The following is an 18,532-nucleotide window of genomic DNA, read 5'->3' on the forward strand; positions in this document are numbered from 1 at the left end:
ACAGCTCCTCTCAGCTACCTGGGCCGCACCTGCACAGCCCTGAAGCTTCCCACTCCCTGGCTCAGCCTCCCTGGCTCAGCGGTTCATGCTTCTGGAGACCCCGGGGGCAGCTGAGTGCACAGTGGTCCCTTTTATTCACCAGAACTCACAACTCGTCCTAGGAAAGCACCATATGACTTTAGTGTTTTTAAGAAGAAATATTTTGAGAAGCCACTTGGGTGATAGAGTGAAAGCCAAAATCCTAAAAAGACGGCTCCTACCTCACCTGTCTGTGTCAGATGGCCAGAGGACTTCGTGTCGCTTCCCAGAGGGAAGGGGGGGGCGGTCAGTAAGTCACGTGGAAAGACAGGGTTGGGGAGTCACACAGTTAGTTCCCCTCCCTGCATTTGAGGGGAGAGAGAGGGAGGAAAGTCCCTGGAAGCCACGGTGGGGGGCAGGGAGGACTTTGGAAAACGAGTGTCTGAGAAGGGTTTTCTGGGCTGTGTGCTCTTGGACGGTTGGCGTAAACCCTCCCTCCCTGTCTCCCTGCCGGGTTACTCAGTGGTCCCTGTGGCACGGCCATGCGGGTAGATTCCCAGGGTTAATCCAGGACATGGCAGAACTACTGTCGTAGCTGGGATAATACCACTACCCACGGCCAGCGCCTCCCGCGCCGCCTCTGGAACCTACCGTGCGAGGGCTCGACCTACAGAGTGTGACGGGGGTATTACTGTGATGTTGCTACAGAACAGGAAACAGGTTTGGAGATCATACGTGTCCCGCCCCAGCTCAGGTACGTGGCAGAAACCAGTGCTACCCCCTCCTGTCCCAGCAGTGCCTGTCCCAGCGGTGTTCTGTCAGCCTGGGGCCGCGTGGACACTTGCCTGCATCCTCAGGTCCAGCCCCAGCCCCAGCACGGAGCGGGCGCCGGGTGGGCGTGTGTTAGCAGGGGCTGGGTCAGGAGCCAAGTCGGCGGGAAGGCGTTTGGTTGGTTCTGGTAAAATCCCAGCTGCTTACGGACATCCAGGTCAGGAGAAAAGACCCCTCGTGTTCTTCAAACCATAGCTAGAGTACCAAACCGTAGTTCAATAATTTCACAGGGGCGCCTGGGGGCTCAGTCGGTCGGGCGTCTGACTTCGGCTCAGGTCATGATCTCGCGGCTCGTGAGTTCGAGCCCCGCGTCGGGCTCTGTGCTGACAGCTCGGAGCCTGGAGCTGCTTCGGATTCTGTGTCTCCCTCGCTCTCTGCCCCTCCCCCACACACTCTCTGTCTCTCTCTCCAAAATAAACATTAAAAAGAGACTTAAAAAAAGAATAATTTTACAAACTAGGGAATATCCAGAAAAGGGCGGCTCCCTCCGCCCTAGGTAGTAGGTAGCCATTCTGGAAATTAAAAAAGAAGAGTCACATCAGCGGGGAAAACCCATTGACTCACCTCTGTGATGCCAAAGTGGTTGCGTACCTTCAGTTCAAGGAGTCGTGCGGAAACTGAGCAGCTGGGTGGGCAGGGGCAGGTGGAGGAAAGAACGGCAGAAACGAGCAGAGTTTCCATCCTCTAAGGTGAGACAGGCGTGGATTTACTGAAGCGCGTGGTCTCATTGCTGCATTTACAGACCTAACGCTTAATTCTCGTCAGCACCCCGGGTGCCATCCGCCTCCCAAAACTTGCTGCTTTGAGCCGACCGCATCGGCACCACCTGGGACCTTGTCAGGCGGGCGGGGTCTCAGGCCGTCCCCAGAATCTGTATTTGTATTTTAACATGATCCCCAAGTGATTTGTATTCACGCAAACGTTCAGGAAACGCGACCACGGGTTGGTGTATAAAGCAAATGTCAACTTGCAAGGACGCGAACGATCCCGCACACTCTAACGTGCTCAGCCTGCACAGATCAATCATCCCCTCCGACTAGACAGGTCAGGAGGTGGCTGGTGATCCCCACATCCTCCCCCGGCACCCCGCCCCCGTCACAAGGAAGTGACCAAGTACCGAGGCTGAGTAAGCACTAACCGGGCGAGAGGGCGAGTGAGAACGGAGGTGGGGAAGGTGAGAGGGTCTTCTAGGAAGAGACAGCCGTGTGTGCACAGGCCCGAAAGGGAAAAACCCCGTGACGTTTAGAGGAACGGAAAGATGGCCGGAAATTCTCCCCAGCAAAGAGCCGGGAGGAGAGAGGGGTGACATAAGGCTAGACGACACGGGGTTCTTTTGATTTGCCTCTGTGTTTCAGCGAACCTTTTTAAAGGTTAAGTTGACAAAAAGGGTACAGTGGCAATAGAGAGAGCTCCCGTAAACTCTCCCGCGCCCTCCCAGAGGCAACGCCGGACACCCCGCGGGACCTTTGTCGAGACTGAGAAGCCAGCGTGGGCATGTTGCTGCTTACCAAACTCCACACTTCATCTGGGTCGGTTTTTCCACTGATGCCCGTGCTCTGTGCCAGGGTCCCGTCCGGGACCCTGTGTTTAGCGACCGTGTCTTCACAGCTCATCTCGTCTGCCCCCACCCCTCACGCTTCCCTCGTTTTTTGATGACTCGGTCAGTTCTGGGGAGTCACTGGTCAGGGACTCTGTGCACTGTCCCTCAAGTTGCGATTGACGTTTGCCCGGGGCCGTGGGCTTGGGGAAGAACGCCACGGAGATTTCGTGCCCTTTTTATCAAGATACCAAAGGTTCGCGCTGTCAACACGGCTGGTCACTGGTGACGTCACCGGCGATCGCCTGGCCAGGCTCCTCCCTGGTACCTTTGTTTCTCCTTCCTACGCTCTGTTCCTGAGCGTGAGTCCAGCCCACACTCAAGTGAAGAGAAAGAATGACCCCGGGTTTGGTGGCAGAACCTGAGTTCCTAGGAGCCATGAGGAGCCACTGGGCGGTTTTAAGCAGAGGGCGACGCTGCGTCCACATCTCAGATGAGTGTGTAGCTGCACTGAGTCCGCCAGAGGGGGCCCGCGATGGATTAGGGTCGCATCCACCGGAGCTTGCGTTAGTGTAGGAGGGAAGGGGCTAGAAGGACAGGCAAGCGTGGCGCGAGAGATATTCAAGAGGCAGAGTGGCCAGGACTCGGTTACTCTTGGGTTGCAGAACAGGAATGGAGGGCAAGGAAGGTTCAAGGATGACTCCCAGAAACCAGGTTCACGGTTTCAGCAGCCGCTTGAACATCGACGAGGCTGAAGACAAAAGGACACAGTCAGCAGGCAGGCAGATCTCCGAGGGCTCCCTAGCGGAGGCAGCCCCAGGGCTCTGGGGGGCAGGGGTATGCTGTTGTTCAAATGCCCCTGCTGAACTCCGGAGGCATTCTTCTCCTGCGTGTCCGTGGCTACTCTGGTGGGCTCCGTACGCCGGGTAGCACCCGTTGACCACAAGAGAGCCTCGTCTACCTAAGTAAAGCTTTGACCGTCTTCCTCGTTTACTCCACATCTTTGAGGATACGACAGTTCAGCAGCCATACGCAGCATCCCCATCAAGGACTCTGTGAACGTGTATGCACACGCAACACGAGGGACGGTGTTGGTTGGATCTCCGAATCTCCAGAGCTCTCTGTGGGCTCGTGGGGGAGCCCCGTGATAGACCCCTCGGCATCTGTGTGTCCCCAAGTCCCACCCTCGGGAGCCACATGACATCCAAGGCAGAAGTCAGTAGACTGAGAAGAGCGTGTCAGATTCCACCACGGGCAAGAGGGTGCCTGGCACAGCAGGGATGAACTCAGGCGGTTCGCGGGGCAGGCGGGCTGTGGAAGGCCATGGGCGCCATCGTAAGAATGTTCTAAGGATTTCGGCTTCTCCTCGGAGCGAGGTGGAAAGCACTGGAGAGTGTCGAGTGGAGAGGAACCATATATCATCTTACATTTTTCTCTTTTTCTCTTTATTGAAGTACAGTTAACACACAGTGTCACGTTAGTTTCAGGTGCGCAACAGACTGATTCAACTTCTCCATCCGTTACAGGGCGTACCTACCATCTGTCACCGTGCAACACTGTTACAATGCCACTGACTATACTCTCCGTGCTGTACCTTTCGTCCTCATGGCTTATCCACTCAAGTTATCTTACATTGTTTTTTTAAACGTTTATTTAGGGGCGCCTGGGTGGCTCAGTCGGTTGAGCGTCCGACTTCAGCTCAGGTTGTGATCTCGCAGTCTGTGAGTTCGAGCCCCGCGTCGGGCTCTGTGCTGACAGCTCAGAGCCTGGAGCCTGTTTCAGATTCTGTGTCTCCCTCTCTCTGACCCTCCCCCGTTCGTGCTCTGTCTCTCTCTGTCTCAAAAATATAAATAAAGTTTAAAAAATTTTTTAAACAAATAAATGTTTATTTACTTTTGACGAGGGGGACAGGGGCAGAGAGAGGGAGACACAGAATCCGAAGCAGGCTCCGGGCTGAGTTGTCAGCACAGAGCCCGACACGGGGCTCAAACCCAAGAACCATGAGATCATGACCGGAGCTGAAGTCAGACGCTTAATCGACCAGGCGTCCCTTTTTAAAAAAATTTTTAATGTTTATTTATTTTGAGACGGGATGGGCTGAATGGGTGAGGGGCATTGAGGAGGGCACCCGTTGGGATGAGCGCTGGGTTCTAGTCCTGAATTCATTACTGCGCCGTATGCTAAGTAACTTGGATGCGAACTGTAAAAAATTAAGTAAATAAGTAGGTAAATAGCGACACGTGGCTACCAGCCGTCCAGAAAGGGCTTATTGTCAGGTCCCACTGAGTCACGGAGATCTGCAAAAAGTTTCCGGATCCGAACCAGCCATGACCAGTTCGAGCTGGGGCAGGTCTCCAGGGAGGCCGCGCATAGACGGGTGAGGGGCGCAGACCAGGGAGATCAGGACACCGGCCTGGCTGTCGAAGACTGACGTCAGCGTCGGTGGGGAAGCCAGCCCCACCCCGCTGGCATTTGCACACAGTTCCCGCCTGTGAGCTTGTGAGCTTGTGAGCCTGTGAGCGGGATGGAGAAGGAAGCAGGCATCTGGGTGGGGCCGTGGGGTCAGGGGGAAGTGGTGCAGAACGACGACGCCCCAGGGCGGTAAGGGACCCGCCCAGCCCCCCGTGACCCCGTGCACCCAGGGACCTGCCCAGCCCCCACCCCGTGACCCCATGCACCGAGGGACCCAGGACCCGGCCACCCACCCCCATGACCCCGTGCACCCAGGGACCAGCCCATCCCCCCCCTGTGACCCCAAGGGACCCTTCGCCCCCGTGACCCCCTGCAAGGCGCAAGTGTCTTCCCGCTTCCCAGCCTGTTTCTAAGTGGGGATAGATAGTATCTAGTTCGGGGACCGCCTGACAATTAAAGGCCATCACTTCTCCGAAGTCCCTCGTGCGCCGGGAGCAAACAAGAGGCGGCCGTGGCCCCGGGGCCGCGGGGAGCACGGTGCCCGGCCTCGTGGGCGGCCCGTTCGGGAACCGATGCGCATCCATCCGTGCGTTTTGTGAACAGTAGTCCCTGAGCCTTCAGCGGGCTGTGAGCCGGACTCTGAGACGCGAAGGCGCGGTTCCTGCCCTCCCGGAGCTGGCTGTCCGGTGGGAAACACCGAACTGAAACTCGCACAGATGTGAGGCTCTAATGGAGACAGTGGTGTTTTCAGAGGCCGTAGGGGGAGTCCGGTGGGGAGGGCGTCCCTAAAGCGGCCACCTCCGAGCGGAAGTCTGCAGGCCGGGTTAGCCTGGGCGGGACGAGGCAGAGGAGTGTCCTAAGCAGAGTCTGTGGCAGCAGGTGCTGGAAACAGGCCAGCGGAGCCACGGGAGCCACGGGCCACCACGGGGGGGTGGGGGTGGGGGTGGTAAGGCAGATGAAGGGAGGGCCCCACGCTCGCAGGCCTGGTGGTGTCCACGGGCTGTCATGCACACCCACAGATCCTTCTAAGTGACCGAGGCAAAAATAATAGTGCTTCGTGATTTTATTGGGACTTAAACTGGTATCTGGGGTCATGCTGTGTCTCTCCTTTTATTCTCCTGCGTTTGCACTGTTCACAATGAGCGTTCACCTTTTTCGGGTTTTTTTATTCTTTTGCAAAAACCGGAGCTTTTTAACAATCAGCTACGTTATCATCTGCAGTAAAATGCACCTGTTTTAAGGGAGCGCCTCTGTGAATCCTGGACACGCTTCTCCCACCACAGCCAAGAGGCGGGACATCCTCATCACCCCAGACAGAGCTTTCCCGGCCGGCCCCCCCCCCCCCCCACCCCGGCCACAGGCCACCTCTCACCTGCTTTCTGCCACCGGACGTATCACATTTGTCTTTTCCGGTCTCGCATGGACGACACTGGACCCCACGTACACTTTCGTGACCGGCTTCTCTCGCTCAACGCGTGTTGAGGGTGGTTCATCCCGTGGCGCCAGCCCACACCTGATCGTTGCTGGGGCTCGTCCCTTGCGCGGGCGTGCTGCAATTTGTGGAACACGTGGGTTGTGTCCGGGTCTCTCTGCCCTCGTGAATACAGCTGCCGTGAATCGTGGGGACATGTTGGGGGCTTTTGAGCGGAGACCCAGGAGCCCAGCTGCCGCGCCCCGGGTCAGCGCGCGTTTCGCTTTACGAGAACCTGCCACGCGGTTCAAGATCCGCCAGCAACGCGTGAGGGCGTTCCCAAAGCCCGGTACCGGTGGTGGCCTTCGTGCGAGCCGTTCTGGAGGGTGCGCCGAGGTCTCCCGTGGTTTCACCTCGCCCTTCCCTGGTGGCCAGTGGTGTCTCGCACCTTCTCCACGTGAACTGCCCGCCTGCCGTCTTCTGCCCATTTTTAAATTCAGTCGATGGTTGCGTTGTTCCTGAATTGTGTTTCGCACGTTCTGGACACGAGTCCTTTGTCAGTTACCAGTGTGACACGTGTTACCTCCCACTCTGTGGCTTGCTGTTTTGAAGATTGGGTTTTGTTTTTTTCTTCTTTGACAGCTTTGAGATAGAATTCTAAATCGTGTCTCTAGAGTATAATTTTTAGGTCCTTTTTTCTTTTCTGGCGCAGGCTTTTGTTGTTGTAGCTAAGAAATCTTGACCCCCTCTGAGGCTGTGATGATTTTCTCCGATGTCTCTTCCGGGATTTTTATGGCTTTAGCTTACTTTTCGGTCTATGACCTGTTCCACCTCCGTCTCTGTGTGCGGTGTTCGCTAAGGGTAAGCCCTCCCCCTGTTATCTTAGTAATAAAACACACAGAGCTGCACTTTGAAAGACCAGGTCACAAACCAAGCCCGAAATGTCACTGATTCCCCGGTGTTGCTCTGTTAACGAGATCGCTGTGGTATAAAGGTCAGGGTCTGTGGTCTCTTGTGCAAATGTATTCCAGCTGGCAGGACCCGGACATACACTTCTGTTATGTCCACTCGTGATGCTTCCTCCCTACACTTAGCTCTGGTTCATGCCAACACACAGTAGGACCTCACGCACTGAGCAGGAGGCGGGGAGGCACCGAGGTGAAACGGGGTAGAAATGTTCCCATTCAGGGCAGACGCAAGGGCCAGGTACTTGGCTCTCAGATGGGCTTGGCTGAATACGCCAAAGTCACTTCTACAAGAAACGTTTCCCCGCTGACCTGCCCCAGTGTCGTATCCCCAGTGTCTAAGAATCACAGGGGACTCGGGGCGCCTGGGGGGCTCAGTCGGTTGAGCATCTGAGTTCAGCTCAGGTCATGATCTCACGGTTCGTGGGTTCGAGCCCCACGTCGGGCTCTGTGCTGACAGCTCGGAGCCTGGAGCCCGCTTCTGATTCTGTGTCTCCCACCCTCTCTGCCCCTCCCCCGCTGGTGCTCTGTCTCTCTCTGTCTCTGTCTCTCTCTCTCTCAAAAACAAATAAACATAAAAGAATTAAAAAATTAAAACAAACATAAAAAAATTAAATGAAACATAAAAAATTAAACATAAAAAATTAAATGAAACATGAAAAATTAAACATAAAAAATTAAAATAAACATTAAAAAATTAAAATAAACATAAACAATTTAAATATAAAAACATAAAAAAATTAAACATAAAATATTAAACAAAAAATTAAATGAAACGTAAAAAATTAAACAAAAAATTAAATGAAACATAAAAAATTAAACATAAAAAATTAAAATAAACATTAAAAAATTAAAATAAACATAAACAATTTAAATATAAAAAACATAAAAAATTAAACAAAAAAATAAAAATAAACATAAAAAAATTTTTAAAAAAAGAACCACAGGAGACTATTAACTACAGAAAACCAACGGACGGTCACCGGAGGAGAGGCGGGTGAGGGATAGGGGACAAGGGGGCGGAGATCAGGGAGAGCACTTACCAGGATGGGATGAGCTGATAGAAAGGCCAAGTCTACAGGTGTCTTGTTCTCGGTACCTTGCATCAGCCATGGGAAGCAGTAAGACTGGGGCGGTGAGAGTGTGCGTGCGTGTGAAATCTGTGTGCAGGTGTGCAGAGTAGACCCCTACTTTAAGAGTGCTTTCTGGGGCGCCTGGGTGGCTCGGTCGGCTGAGCGTCCGACTTCGGCTCAGGTCATGATCTCGCAGTTCGTGGGTTCGAGCCCTGCGTTGGGCTCTGTGCCTGCAGCCTGTTGGGATTCTGTGTCTCCCTCTCTCTCTGCCCCTCCCCTGCTCACACTCTGTCTCTCTCTTTCTCTCAAAAATAAATAAACGTAAAAAAATTTTTGAAGGGTGATTTCTAAAGGGGTTTCTTCAAATCAGCCTTAAAAAAAAAAAAAAGAATCACAGAGGAAGCAAAGTGTGAATTAAGTGAAATCCCCTGTGGAAATGCGCAGAGCCTGGGAGGGAGGCCCTGGTTTCTTGGTCAGATCCGTCAGCTACTTCCTCGGAAGCTCGAGCCCCGAGGGCCAGAGGACACTGAGGAAGACTGGAAGACCGGGAGGTTCTAGAACAGAGCCCGGCGCTCCTGAACTGCAGTCAAATTTACTGACCTCGGAATTGGAATTCAGGGTCTAAGAAAAGACACAGCTGTGTGATTTATGACATTTGTTAAGAGGAAAAGTTTGACAATGACTCAGCATGAGTCAGACCTAACTGTCTGCGTTCAGACTGCCCCGGAGCATCCTGGGTACCTCCCGCCGTGTCTGTCCACTCTGAGTGGCGGGCCAGGGAGCAGAGTCTGTGGGGAGGGCATCTGCGGAATCCCCTAAGTATCCAGGGACACGGGGGCCACTGGGAGGCAGGATGTAGACCTCACCCCCACGCAGTCGGAGGAGCGACTTGGCGAATGACTTCTGGGTAACGGGCACCCCTTAAGAAAATCTGCCCCAGGGCAGAGGAGGCGCCCCCTTCCTGGCCCCCCACCCGCTTCCTTCAATCCCCGTCCCCTGCCTCCAGCTTTGCCCTTCTGCTCGACTCCCAGGCAGGACACAAATTACGTACGGAGACAAATACAGTTTATTTATCAAAATGAGAACAAAATCCCCGTAACTCTGCAAGATCGAGTTACATCACCAAAGTCGTCTGTCCAGTGGAGTGAGTGCCGGCAACACTTAGTGCAAGAGTCAAGACAGCCAGGCAGGTTTCACAATCCAGAGTGTTCTGTGCTTCTGGCCGCTCAGTAGTAGTTCTTCAGGAGAGACAACACCTTGCAGATCTTTCCTGTAACTTCCAGAAAGGTCAGCCAGCCAGACTTGGGTTCGAACTTCCTTACAAAGCCGTTTTCCTGTTAGAGAATAAATTTCACATTTTAAAAACCAGGGGCGACAGTTTACTGGGATGGAGAGCAAAGGACCCCCGCTTAACAAAGGCAGCTCCTTGGTCACCTCTGCGCCCGCACTGGCGTCGCTCCGTCCACCGCATCACCGCCCCGCAGCCCTGCTCCGGGCCTCTCCGGGGCAGCGCTGACCAACAGAGGTACGGTGAGAGCCACAGAGGGAAGTTTAAGGTTCCACCGGCCACGTTTTTTAATTTTTAATTTTTTATTTTCTGTTTAAGTTTATTTCTTTATTTTAAGAGAGAGAGAGAGAGTGAGCAGGGGAAGGGCAGAGAGAGGGAGAGAGAGAATCTCAAGCAGGTTCCGCACTGTCGGCACAGAGTCTGATGTGGGGCTCGAACCCACAGATAGCGAGATGGTGACCTGAGCCAAAATCAAGAGTGGGGCACTCAACGGACTGAGCCACCCAGGTGCCCCTAGCCACACTTTTTACTTTCTTAGTTAAAATGTTGATTCATTTCAAATGTTTATTTATTTTTGAGAGAGAGCATGAGCATGGGAGGGGCAGAGAGAGAGGGAGACACGGGATCAGAGGCAGGATCCAGGCTCTGAGCTGTCAGCACAGAGCCCGACGTGGGGCTCGGACCCATGAACAGTGAGATCATGACTTGAGCCCAAGTCGGACGCTCAACTGACTGAGCCCCCCAGATGCCCCACCCCTCCCCCCGCCACATCTTTTAAAGTAAGAGAAAATACATAAAATTAATTTTAAAAATAGATTTAATTTATCTAAAATACTATGATTTCAGTATGTAATCAGTATGAAAATTCTTGAGATATTTTATATCTTTTGTACCAAAACTTTGCAATTTGACATGCGTTTTGTACTCACAACCCATCTGCACCGAGACCAGCCACGTTGTGAGTGTTCACGGCCATAGGTGCCTCGTGGCTACCATACTGGACGCACAGCTCTGGAGGAAGGTCTCATTTTTTCCCCTCTTTTTCAACTGTCTGGTGTTGCGATGTGCATGTATGTTTGTAAGCGGTACCGTGCAGAGTCAGGAGGACCCACAATAAAGCCAGAGTCAGTCGGTGCCTCTGAGCCTGCGACGAGGTGGTTTCCCGAGCACGGCCAGCGCACAGACAGTGGTCAAGGGGCTTTTCCATCCGAAGGATTGCCCAAGAAAACCAGGATTCATTCTCTTTTTGATCGTGGTTTTAAAACAATAGATTGTGAAGTGCCCACTGTAATTTATGACCTATCATTACAGGGCATCCTTACGGCAAAACACCTCTGAGATCGCCCAGCCTAACGCCCTCTGTTATCCTGACAAATGCGAAAAAAGTAAGCTACCTAAAGTTACTGACTTCCTAGCGCCTGGGCCCGTACGAGAACGCCAACGCTGTTCTTTCGTTCTGCAAGTGTCCAAACAATCACCCAAAGGATTAGAAAATTGCCGGAATGATTGTTTTAAATGTTCGTCTAGTGAACATTCGCTCTGCCTCCGGCAGGTTCCAGGTTCTGGGGTGACAACCGCCTGCTAGCAGCTCGGAGCCCAGGTGACGCCACTTTGGGGCTGGAAGAGACCTGTTATCCGGCGCCCGGGGCCTCTTCCCGAGCACGGCCAGCGCACAGACGGCGGTCAAGGGGATTTTCCATCCGAAGGGTTGCCCAAGAAAGCCGGCTTCTGTCCCCATAGTGTCAAGTACAGAGTTGCAGAGTCATGCCCAGCACACGCTGTCACGGCCTAACGGAGGGAACAGGCTGTTCCTTCTCTCCCCTTCCTCCCCCTCCGCCTTTGCACACGCACACGTTTCCCACGCGCCCTCACCGCCTCCCTTCCCAGGATCTTCGTAACCCTCAGCAACGAGGCACTCTCCAACGACCGCTTTTGCTAGGACAGTGGTCACTGTTTGGCACGTAGCATATCCTCTGACATACACTCAACTTCTCAGCTAAAGAGCGTGAAAAAAAGGAATAACTGACAAATCCAGCTAGAAGATTAGAGGTTGGGGCGCTTGGGTGGCTCTGTCGGTCGAATGTCTGACTTGGGCTCAGGTCATGATCTCACGGTTCGTGGGTTCGAGCCCCGCGCCGGGCTCTGTGCTGACAGCTCAGAGCCTGGAACCTGCCTCAGATTCTGTGTCTTCCTCTCTCTCTGCCCCTCCTCTACTCGTGCTCTGTCTCTCTATCAACAATAAATAAGCATTAAAAAAAAAAAAGATTAGAGGTTTTTTAGCCATAAAAAGCTAAAATTAAAAGAAGGAGAAAATTCACAGTAGCTAAAACATGGAAGCAACACCAGCACCCCTCAGCTGAGGAATGGGTCGCCGAAACGTGGTCTATACATACACCAGAATACTGCTCAGCCTTAAAAAGGAAGGACGTCCTGACACCTGCCACAACGTGGATGAACCTTCAGGACACGAGGCTCAGTGAGCTAAGCAAGTCACGAGAAGACAAATACTGTTTAACCCCATCTACACAAAGTGGTCACAATAGTCAAACCCATAAAGACAGAAAGTAGGGTGCTGGTTACCACGATCCGGGGTCGGGGGGTGCAGAGTCCTGGGGGTTGATCCTGGTGACGTCCCACAACAGTGCGACTATTTAATACTGTTGATGTGCACGCTTAGAAATGGTTAAGCCCGTACCTTTTACGTTACGTGTATTTTAACAGAATAATAATAAAAAAAAACAGAAAAGAACTGACCAGGAAAATATTTACATTTATCATGAAAGGGCTCATTCAAGGGTAAGAGACTCATCATCGAGCCCCTAAGAGTTGAGAAGACAAGGGCTATTGAAAGCAGAAACACGAATCATGCACAAGGGTGTGGGGGGAAATTCAACATTACCGGCAGTTAAAGAATTCACATTGTAATACAGTCTTACTGATTTTTAGACCTGTTAAGTTGACCTTGTTATTTTGAGTCTTGTGAAATCCCCCAAATTATTTTTACTGGTCCTGCCCCCTGGCCGGTGGGGTTGTTGGGTCGTCCCTCCATTGATAGAGCGCTTTCGGGAGGCAGTATGCATTCTGGGAGCAGTGCGATGGGCCATCCGTCATTAGACACCGATCAAGAGGCGGCCTGCTCAGCGATGGGGCGGAAAACCCACCCGGGGCCAGTCTTGAAGCATTGTTTCCAAGAAGGAAGACAACCCAAATGTCTAACAATTCGGAACTGGTAAAGTAATTGTGACGCATAAAATTGGGATATTCAGACATTACAAGTGTTGGTGTGCAATACATTAGGCAGGTGATCTCAAAGGAGAAAACTCACGTTCCTCAATCGTCATTGCACAGGACATGCGCACGCAGATGGTTACAGTGGCAGGAGACGTTTCCTCTTTCAAAAACATATCTCCAGTGACACTATTTGCATCTTAAAACCATTGTATGAAACCAGAGAAACAGGGATTCGATATCTTGTCCGTAATGTGGGAATAAAGAAGGAGGCACACAGATCTGGTTCTTTCCAGGAATAGTTCATTAGATTCAGGTACCGTGGCTTCAGAAAAGCCTAAGCCGTAAAATAACGTTCTGCATCAATAATGCAAAGAACCCCGGATCCTCAGAATGTTTGACATCTAGGAAGACACCAACGTTATCCCCGCATTTCCCTGGCGATTATTCACTACGTGTACTCATCCGACAGACGTTTACTGAGCTTTGGCCACATGCCAGGTGCTGTTTGAAGCGCTGGAAACAAACTGGTGAACTAAACACGCAGGACCCCTGGCCTCACGAAGCTTGAGTTCTGGTCACAGAGAAAGACAAGGAACGGATAAGCAGTTACGAGGGAGTCAAGCAGGGTACAGGACAGAGCGGTGGTGGTGCCGTCAGAGACGGGACGGCTAGGGAAGACTCCCCGAGGAGGGCAACCGTGGCACGGACCCCTGGGAAGGGCAGCGGGGCCGATGCAGACCCCTGGTGATTCCAGGCAGCGGCCACAGCAAGTGCAAAGGCCCTGAGGGCGGAGTGTGATTGGCTTATCCAGGGAGGCTGGAGCTATGAAGCAAAGGAAAGACTCACAGGAAGTGGGGTTGGTTGGGGATTTAGGGCCAGACCAGGTAGGGCTCTGACTACAGCAGTCAGAACGTTTATTTTATTTTTGCTCCCGGGCGAAGGCGCGTTTGGGAGGGTTCCGATCAGGCCAGGACACGAGAGAATTCACGTCGTCCAGAGATCACTCTGGCTGCTGTGTGGGGAACAGACTGTAGCAGGGCAAGGATGGAAACCGGTAAGAGGTTACGGCCGGCGTCAGACGAAGGAGGACGCGTCCCGGGTGGGCTGGGTGCATGACCGACCGGCAGGACTGGCTTGTGCCCCGGACGTAGGGTGCGAGGGAGAGGGGTGGAGAGGGACGCCCCAGTTAGAGCACGTTCCCGAAGGGCCCAAGGTGTGGGGGAGAGGGGCTAGATTTCCGTCTTTCTTTTCATTCAATGACTTTCAATCTCAAGTCAAAATTGAAGAGAAACGTCAGGAGAACTTGGCCCCCAAATCTAACGAAGCAGAGGATGCGAGCGACTCATGGAGGTTCTGTCCCCACCTCGGAAACGCCCCTGCCAGCCGGGCACGCGGCCACACGGGCACGAGTCTCCGTGTGTCCTTCCGTTTGGCGCAAAAAGACCATCCCTCAGAGCAGGAAGATCATAAACAACCGTAACCAAGCAAACAAAAACGGCTCATCTCGCCCCTTCTGACTCTTGCGGTTGCCTGGGAAGTACCAGTGCTGACTGTGCGTCCCCGTCGTGAAAGGGGCTTTCTTTCCGTGTTAGGGTGGTTTTCCGAATTACATGGTGAAGCCTCTTGAAATCTCCCGTGTGCCCTTCATAGCTGGTCCTAGCGATACGCTGGTCTTCCTTTTCCCTTCAGGGCATCTGGTTTAGATGGCGACTAATATCCAACCCTGGCTGGTATAACTTGGGAGGACTGACCCTGGTCAATCGGGGAAGTTTGACGATACTACCACTAACAATAACCCTAAACTTGTACTGAGTGCTTCTGCCAGGTGCTTCGTGTGTAACAGTAACTGATTTAATCGTCACGCCGGGTCCTGGGAGGAGGAAGCATTATTCTCCCCGTTCAGCAGACGAGGAAACAACGTTCCGAGTAGTAGCCTGTGGACGTCCCACGGGCACTGAATGACCCCAGAAGCCAGCCCAGAACCGTGTGACCCACAGTCGGTGCTCACACTATCCAAGCGGCCGACATACTGCCTTCCTGACCCAAAAGTTTTCATAACGTGTCTAATCGTACTTGCGAAGCACTTAGATCATAGTAGTTCTCTGGTTGTGCGCTAACTGACCTTCTCATCTTTCGTGATGCACGCGCATTTCTCATTTGGAGCCGGTGACAGCAGACAGGACCAGAGGCCCCGAGCTTTCCGGACGGTCACGTCTGACCGATTTTCACGGGTCGGGAAATCTCGACTGTAGTGCAGCCATCTGCCCCGAGATGAACCCTCACGAGTACGTTTACTTGTGTCAGCCCACCGTGCTAATGTGTTCAGACTCAAATCCTGATTGCTCCACGCAACCCGTGTCTCGTGTGGGCCGAAAAGGAGCGCGCTTTCAGGAGCGCGTCCGTCACGTCTACGAGCGAAGCTGTCCGGGTGTGAAAGTCCGCTGCTTCAAGCCTACCTACACCCAAGGACCCCGTGAAGGCTGAGTGTGTGCGTGGGCACACGTGTGTATGTGTACGTCCACTCGGGAAGGCTTCATCCTGCCGCGCGCACACTTACACCAGGCCACCCCCTGAAAGATGAGTCCGCTTCCGGAAAATCTCAGAGACCATCCCATCGCCCGGCCAAGGGCTCCACGAGCTCACAAAACACTGCCAACTCGTTAGATTTCGAGTAACGTTCATCACAACATATATGCTGCAGATACCATGTGGGGCACCAGGACATAGAGCCCGCAGAGAGCCGCGAACTGAATTCCTCTGCACCGGAGGAGTTTTGCTTTCGCTGGAAACCTCCGTGGCACGGTGGGAATTTCCACCCGTCGCCCACAGCTGAGAGGAAGAGAGCAAGACCCGCCCCGCCCCCCGCCCCCCGCCCCCGCCATGCTTCCTCCAGCCCCGAGTGAGTCTGAGTCAGGGGGGGACCAAGGGCGGGATGCCCCATCATGACACCGGAAAGCCTTAAACAAGATGCAGGGGACATCCCGTAAAATGTGACTGCATCAAAATTTAGAACATTTGTAATAACCAGGGGCACCTGGCCGGCTCAGTCGGTGGAGCGTGTGACTCTTGATCTCAGGGTTGTGAGTTTGAGCCCCACGTTGGGTGTAGAGATTACTTAAAAATAAAATCGTTAAAAAATAAATAAATAAATAAATAAATAAATAAAACATAATAACCAAAGACAGCTATAATTTTCTTTAGAGAGAGAGAGAGAGAGAGAGAGGGCACAAGCGAGGGGCAGAGAAAGGGAGAATCCCAGGAGGGGCAGAGAAAGAGAGAGAGAGAGAGAGAGAGAGAGAGAGAGAGAGAGAGAGAGAATGAGTGGGGGAGGGGCAGAGACAGAGGGAGACACAGAATCCAAAGCAGGCTCCAGGCTCCGAGCTGTCAGCACAGAGCCTGACTCGGGGCTCGAACTCACGAACAGTGAGGTCATGCCCAGAGCTAAAGTCGGTTGCCTAACCAACTGAGCCACCCAGGTGTCCCTGATTACATTTTCTTAACCCAGTGGATTGGGGAAATTAGGACAGGCTGCCGAGACCGAACACTGGTCAGCTGGTTGCGGGGGGCCTTAGCAGAGCCCCCCTGGAGGGCAAGGATCAAGTACGTCAAAAAAATGCACATGTACCAGGACCCAGCAATTCGATATTCCACAAGGGAGTGCATGGATAGAGATTCTGTGATGTATTGTTGCGATCGCAAACTGGAAATAACTGAGATATCCATCAGCCAGAGACGGCCAGACGTTCAACAGCATTTACATACAACAGCATAGGTGTAGGGCTCTTGTTTTTCTTCTGTAGTATTCTTTAAAATAATATTTTAAAGGCCCTTGGGTGAAAAATAAACCCAGAATAAGTACCACGTAGTATTTATATGTATAAAAATTTTTTACAAAAAAGTAGTGTGTGTATTTTCTACACAGTTATTCAATAGGCAAGATTTGCGTGTAAAATAATTGCTAAGAATGCGTATCTCCCCTCTGGGGAGAGGAGAGGGCTAGGACTGGGGGTTGGAAAGAGGATCCATGGAGCCGTAAGTAGTTTCAGAAAGTCAGTTGTTAAGGAGCACCTGAGTGGCTCAGTCGGTTAAGCGTCCGACTTCGCTCAGGTCACGATCTCGCGGCTCATGAGTTCGAGCCCCGCGTCGGGCTCTGTGCTGACGGCTCCGAGCCTGGAACCCGCTTCGGATTCTGTGTCTCCCTCTCTCTGTGCCCCTCCTCTGCTTGTTCCCTCTCTCTGTCTCTCTCTCAAAAGTAAATAAAAATTAAAAAAATAAAGTTTAAAAAATAAGTCAGTGTTAAGGGTACTGGCGTAAAAAGACAAGCATGAACATTCAGCCGTGGAAAGCCCCTTATCGGTGCCTTCTAACAGAGCCCCTCCACCCCCCAGTCTGGGCTTTCTGAGGCTTTGATAATAAAGTGAATTGTTATGTGGAAATCCTTCTATGAAGCTTCTTGCTGGTGGTATAGCACGTTATTATTATTATTTTTAGTCAACAGGCTTTAACAGCCAGAATTTGTTATGTTGGAAAATTGAAAAAAAAAAAAGAAAAAGAAAATCAGTTTGTAAACAATGAACTTGCAAAAACGTACCCGTCTTTTGCAAAATAGTAAATACCCAAGTATAACAGCATCTGATTCCACCTCCTTCTGTGCTAATTGTACGTTGTCATGACAGCCTGGCCACAGCCAAGTCCTCCGCTGGGCACTGCGCCTCTGACAGGTGCCCTGGGGAGACGCTCTCGTGCTCCCAAATCTTACCCCCACTCGTAAGGCCTTTAGGAGTCAAAGCTGGAACCGCATGTGTTTTCCGGCTAGAAAGTTCTAGGATTCACTGGAAAGGAGCCAGAAACGTCTTCTTATTATAAAATGAGAAACTTCAGGGGCACCTGGGCGGCCCAGTCAGTTAGGCGTCCGCCTTTCATGAGATCGAGCCCCGAGCGGGGCTCTGACTGACAGCACAGAGCCTGCTTGGGATTCCGTCTCTTCTCTGCCCCCCCCCAAAATAAATAAATAAGCTTTTTAATAAAAACGAGAACCTTTAAAAAGAAACCACCTGAAGAAAATAGTAGTTTTTTTTTTTTAACCGGGGAGAAACTGTCAATTCCTAGTTCAAAGGTAAGAACAACGAGAAATATCCCATGGCACATACCCAGCCTCCGTTTTGCCGGATCCATTCTCCCGTGTGTTTCGTGATGAACTCGGCGACAAAGTAGGAAACCTTAAACGCATCCGCGTCTGGGACGATCCGCTCCTGGAGAAGCTTCTTGATGAGGATGCCCTCAAACGCAAATATAGTCACAATCCTGCCCCAGTTAATGATGCCGTCTTCAAACTCCTTTTCCATCACTTGGTGGAATATCGTCCTGGCCGTGTCTACCGACACCACGTGGAACTTGTCCAGGCACGGCTTCAACTTCTTCTCGACCTCCCCCTGGACCGAGAAGGCCATGTCTTGTAGCACTTGGGATACTCTGCTTGGGTGGGATCCGGGCTGGGGCCCCTGCAGAACGTGCTTCATATAGTCCCGGGTCAGCGTGAGAACGTACCCAAACTCGCCGTCCGCCATCCTCTGCCCGCTGCGCAGCCCCGTCTGGAGCCTGCTCTCGGGGAGGCGGCGAGGTGACGGCAGGTGAAGGCTCGCGGCCCCCGGCGGGGTGTGACGCACGGCGACGCGTGGAGGCTGGGGAAATTTCCTTTTGCATCACCGGGCGGTATCCTTCCTCCCAGTCACTCGGCCTGGGCCGGGTGTGAAAGAGAAAGTTGAC

The 18,532-nt window shown here is 52.5% G+C and overlaps 1 protein-coding gene and 1 long non-coding RNA gene across 2 annotated transcripts; one reads left to right on the forward strand and one right to left on the reverse strand.

The window, feature by feature from the left end:
• Window positions 1-9,295: 9,295 nt before the first annotated feature.
• Window positions 9,296-18,501, reverse strand: BCL2A1 (BCL2 related protein A1). The gene is made up of 2 exons (XM_030317221.1): window positions 17,917-18,501; window positions 9,296-9,581 (listed from the first exon to the last, which is right to left on the reverse strand). The coding sequence occupies exons 1-2, from the start codon at window positions 18,331-18,333 to the stop codon at window positions 9,474-9,476; spliced, it is 525 nt and encodes a 174-aa protein (XP_030173081.1). The 5' UTR covers window positions 18,334-18,501; the 3' UTR covers window positions 9,296-9,473.
• On the forward strand, window positions 10,807-11,557 carry LOC115515418. Its single transcript, XR_003969261.1, has 2 exons — window positions 10,807-10,920; window positions 11,088-11,557. It is a non-coding gene; the product is annotated as an uncharacterized LOC115515418 (long non-coding RNA).
• Window positions 18,502-18,532: the final 31 nt, after the last annotated feature.

The sequence above is a fragment of the Lynx canadensis genome, chromosome B3 (genome assembly GCF_007474595.2).
Source record: "Lynx canadensis isolate LIC74 chromosome B3, mLynCan4.pri.v2, whole genome shotgun sequence".
NCBI classification, from domain to species: Eukaryota; Metazoa; Chordata; class Mammalia; order Carnivora; family Felidae; genus Lynx; species Lynx canadensis.

Excerpts from the sequence above, each read along its gene's own strand:
- BCL2A1 (XM_030317221.1), bottom strand. The coding sequence starts at position 18,333 with ATGGCGGACGGCGAGTTTGGGTACGTTCTCACGCTGACCCGGGACTAT. Across the intron at positions 9,582-17,916 it reads TCCGGCAAAACGGAGGCTGG|GAAAACGGCTTTGTAAGGAA; the intron begins GTATGTGCCATG and ends ATTCTCTAACAG.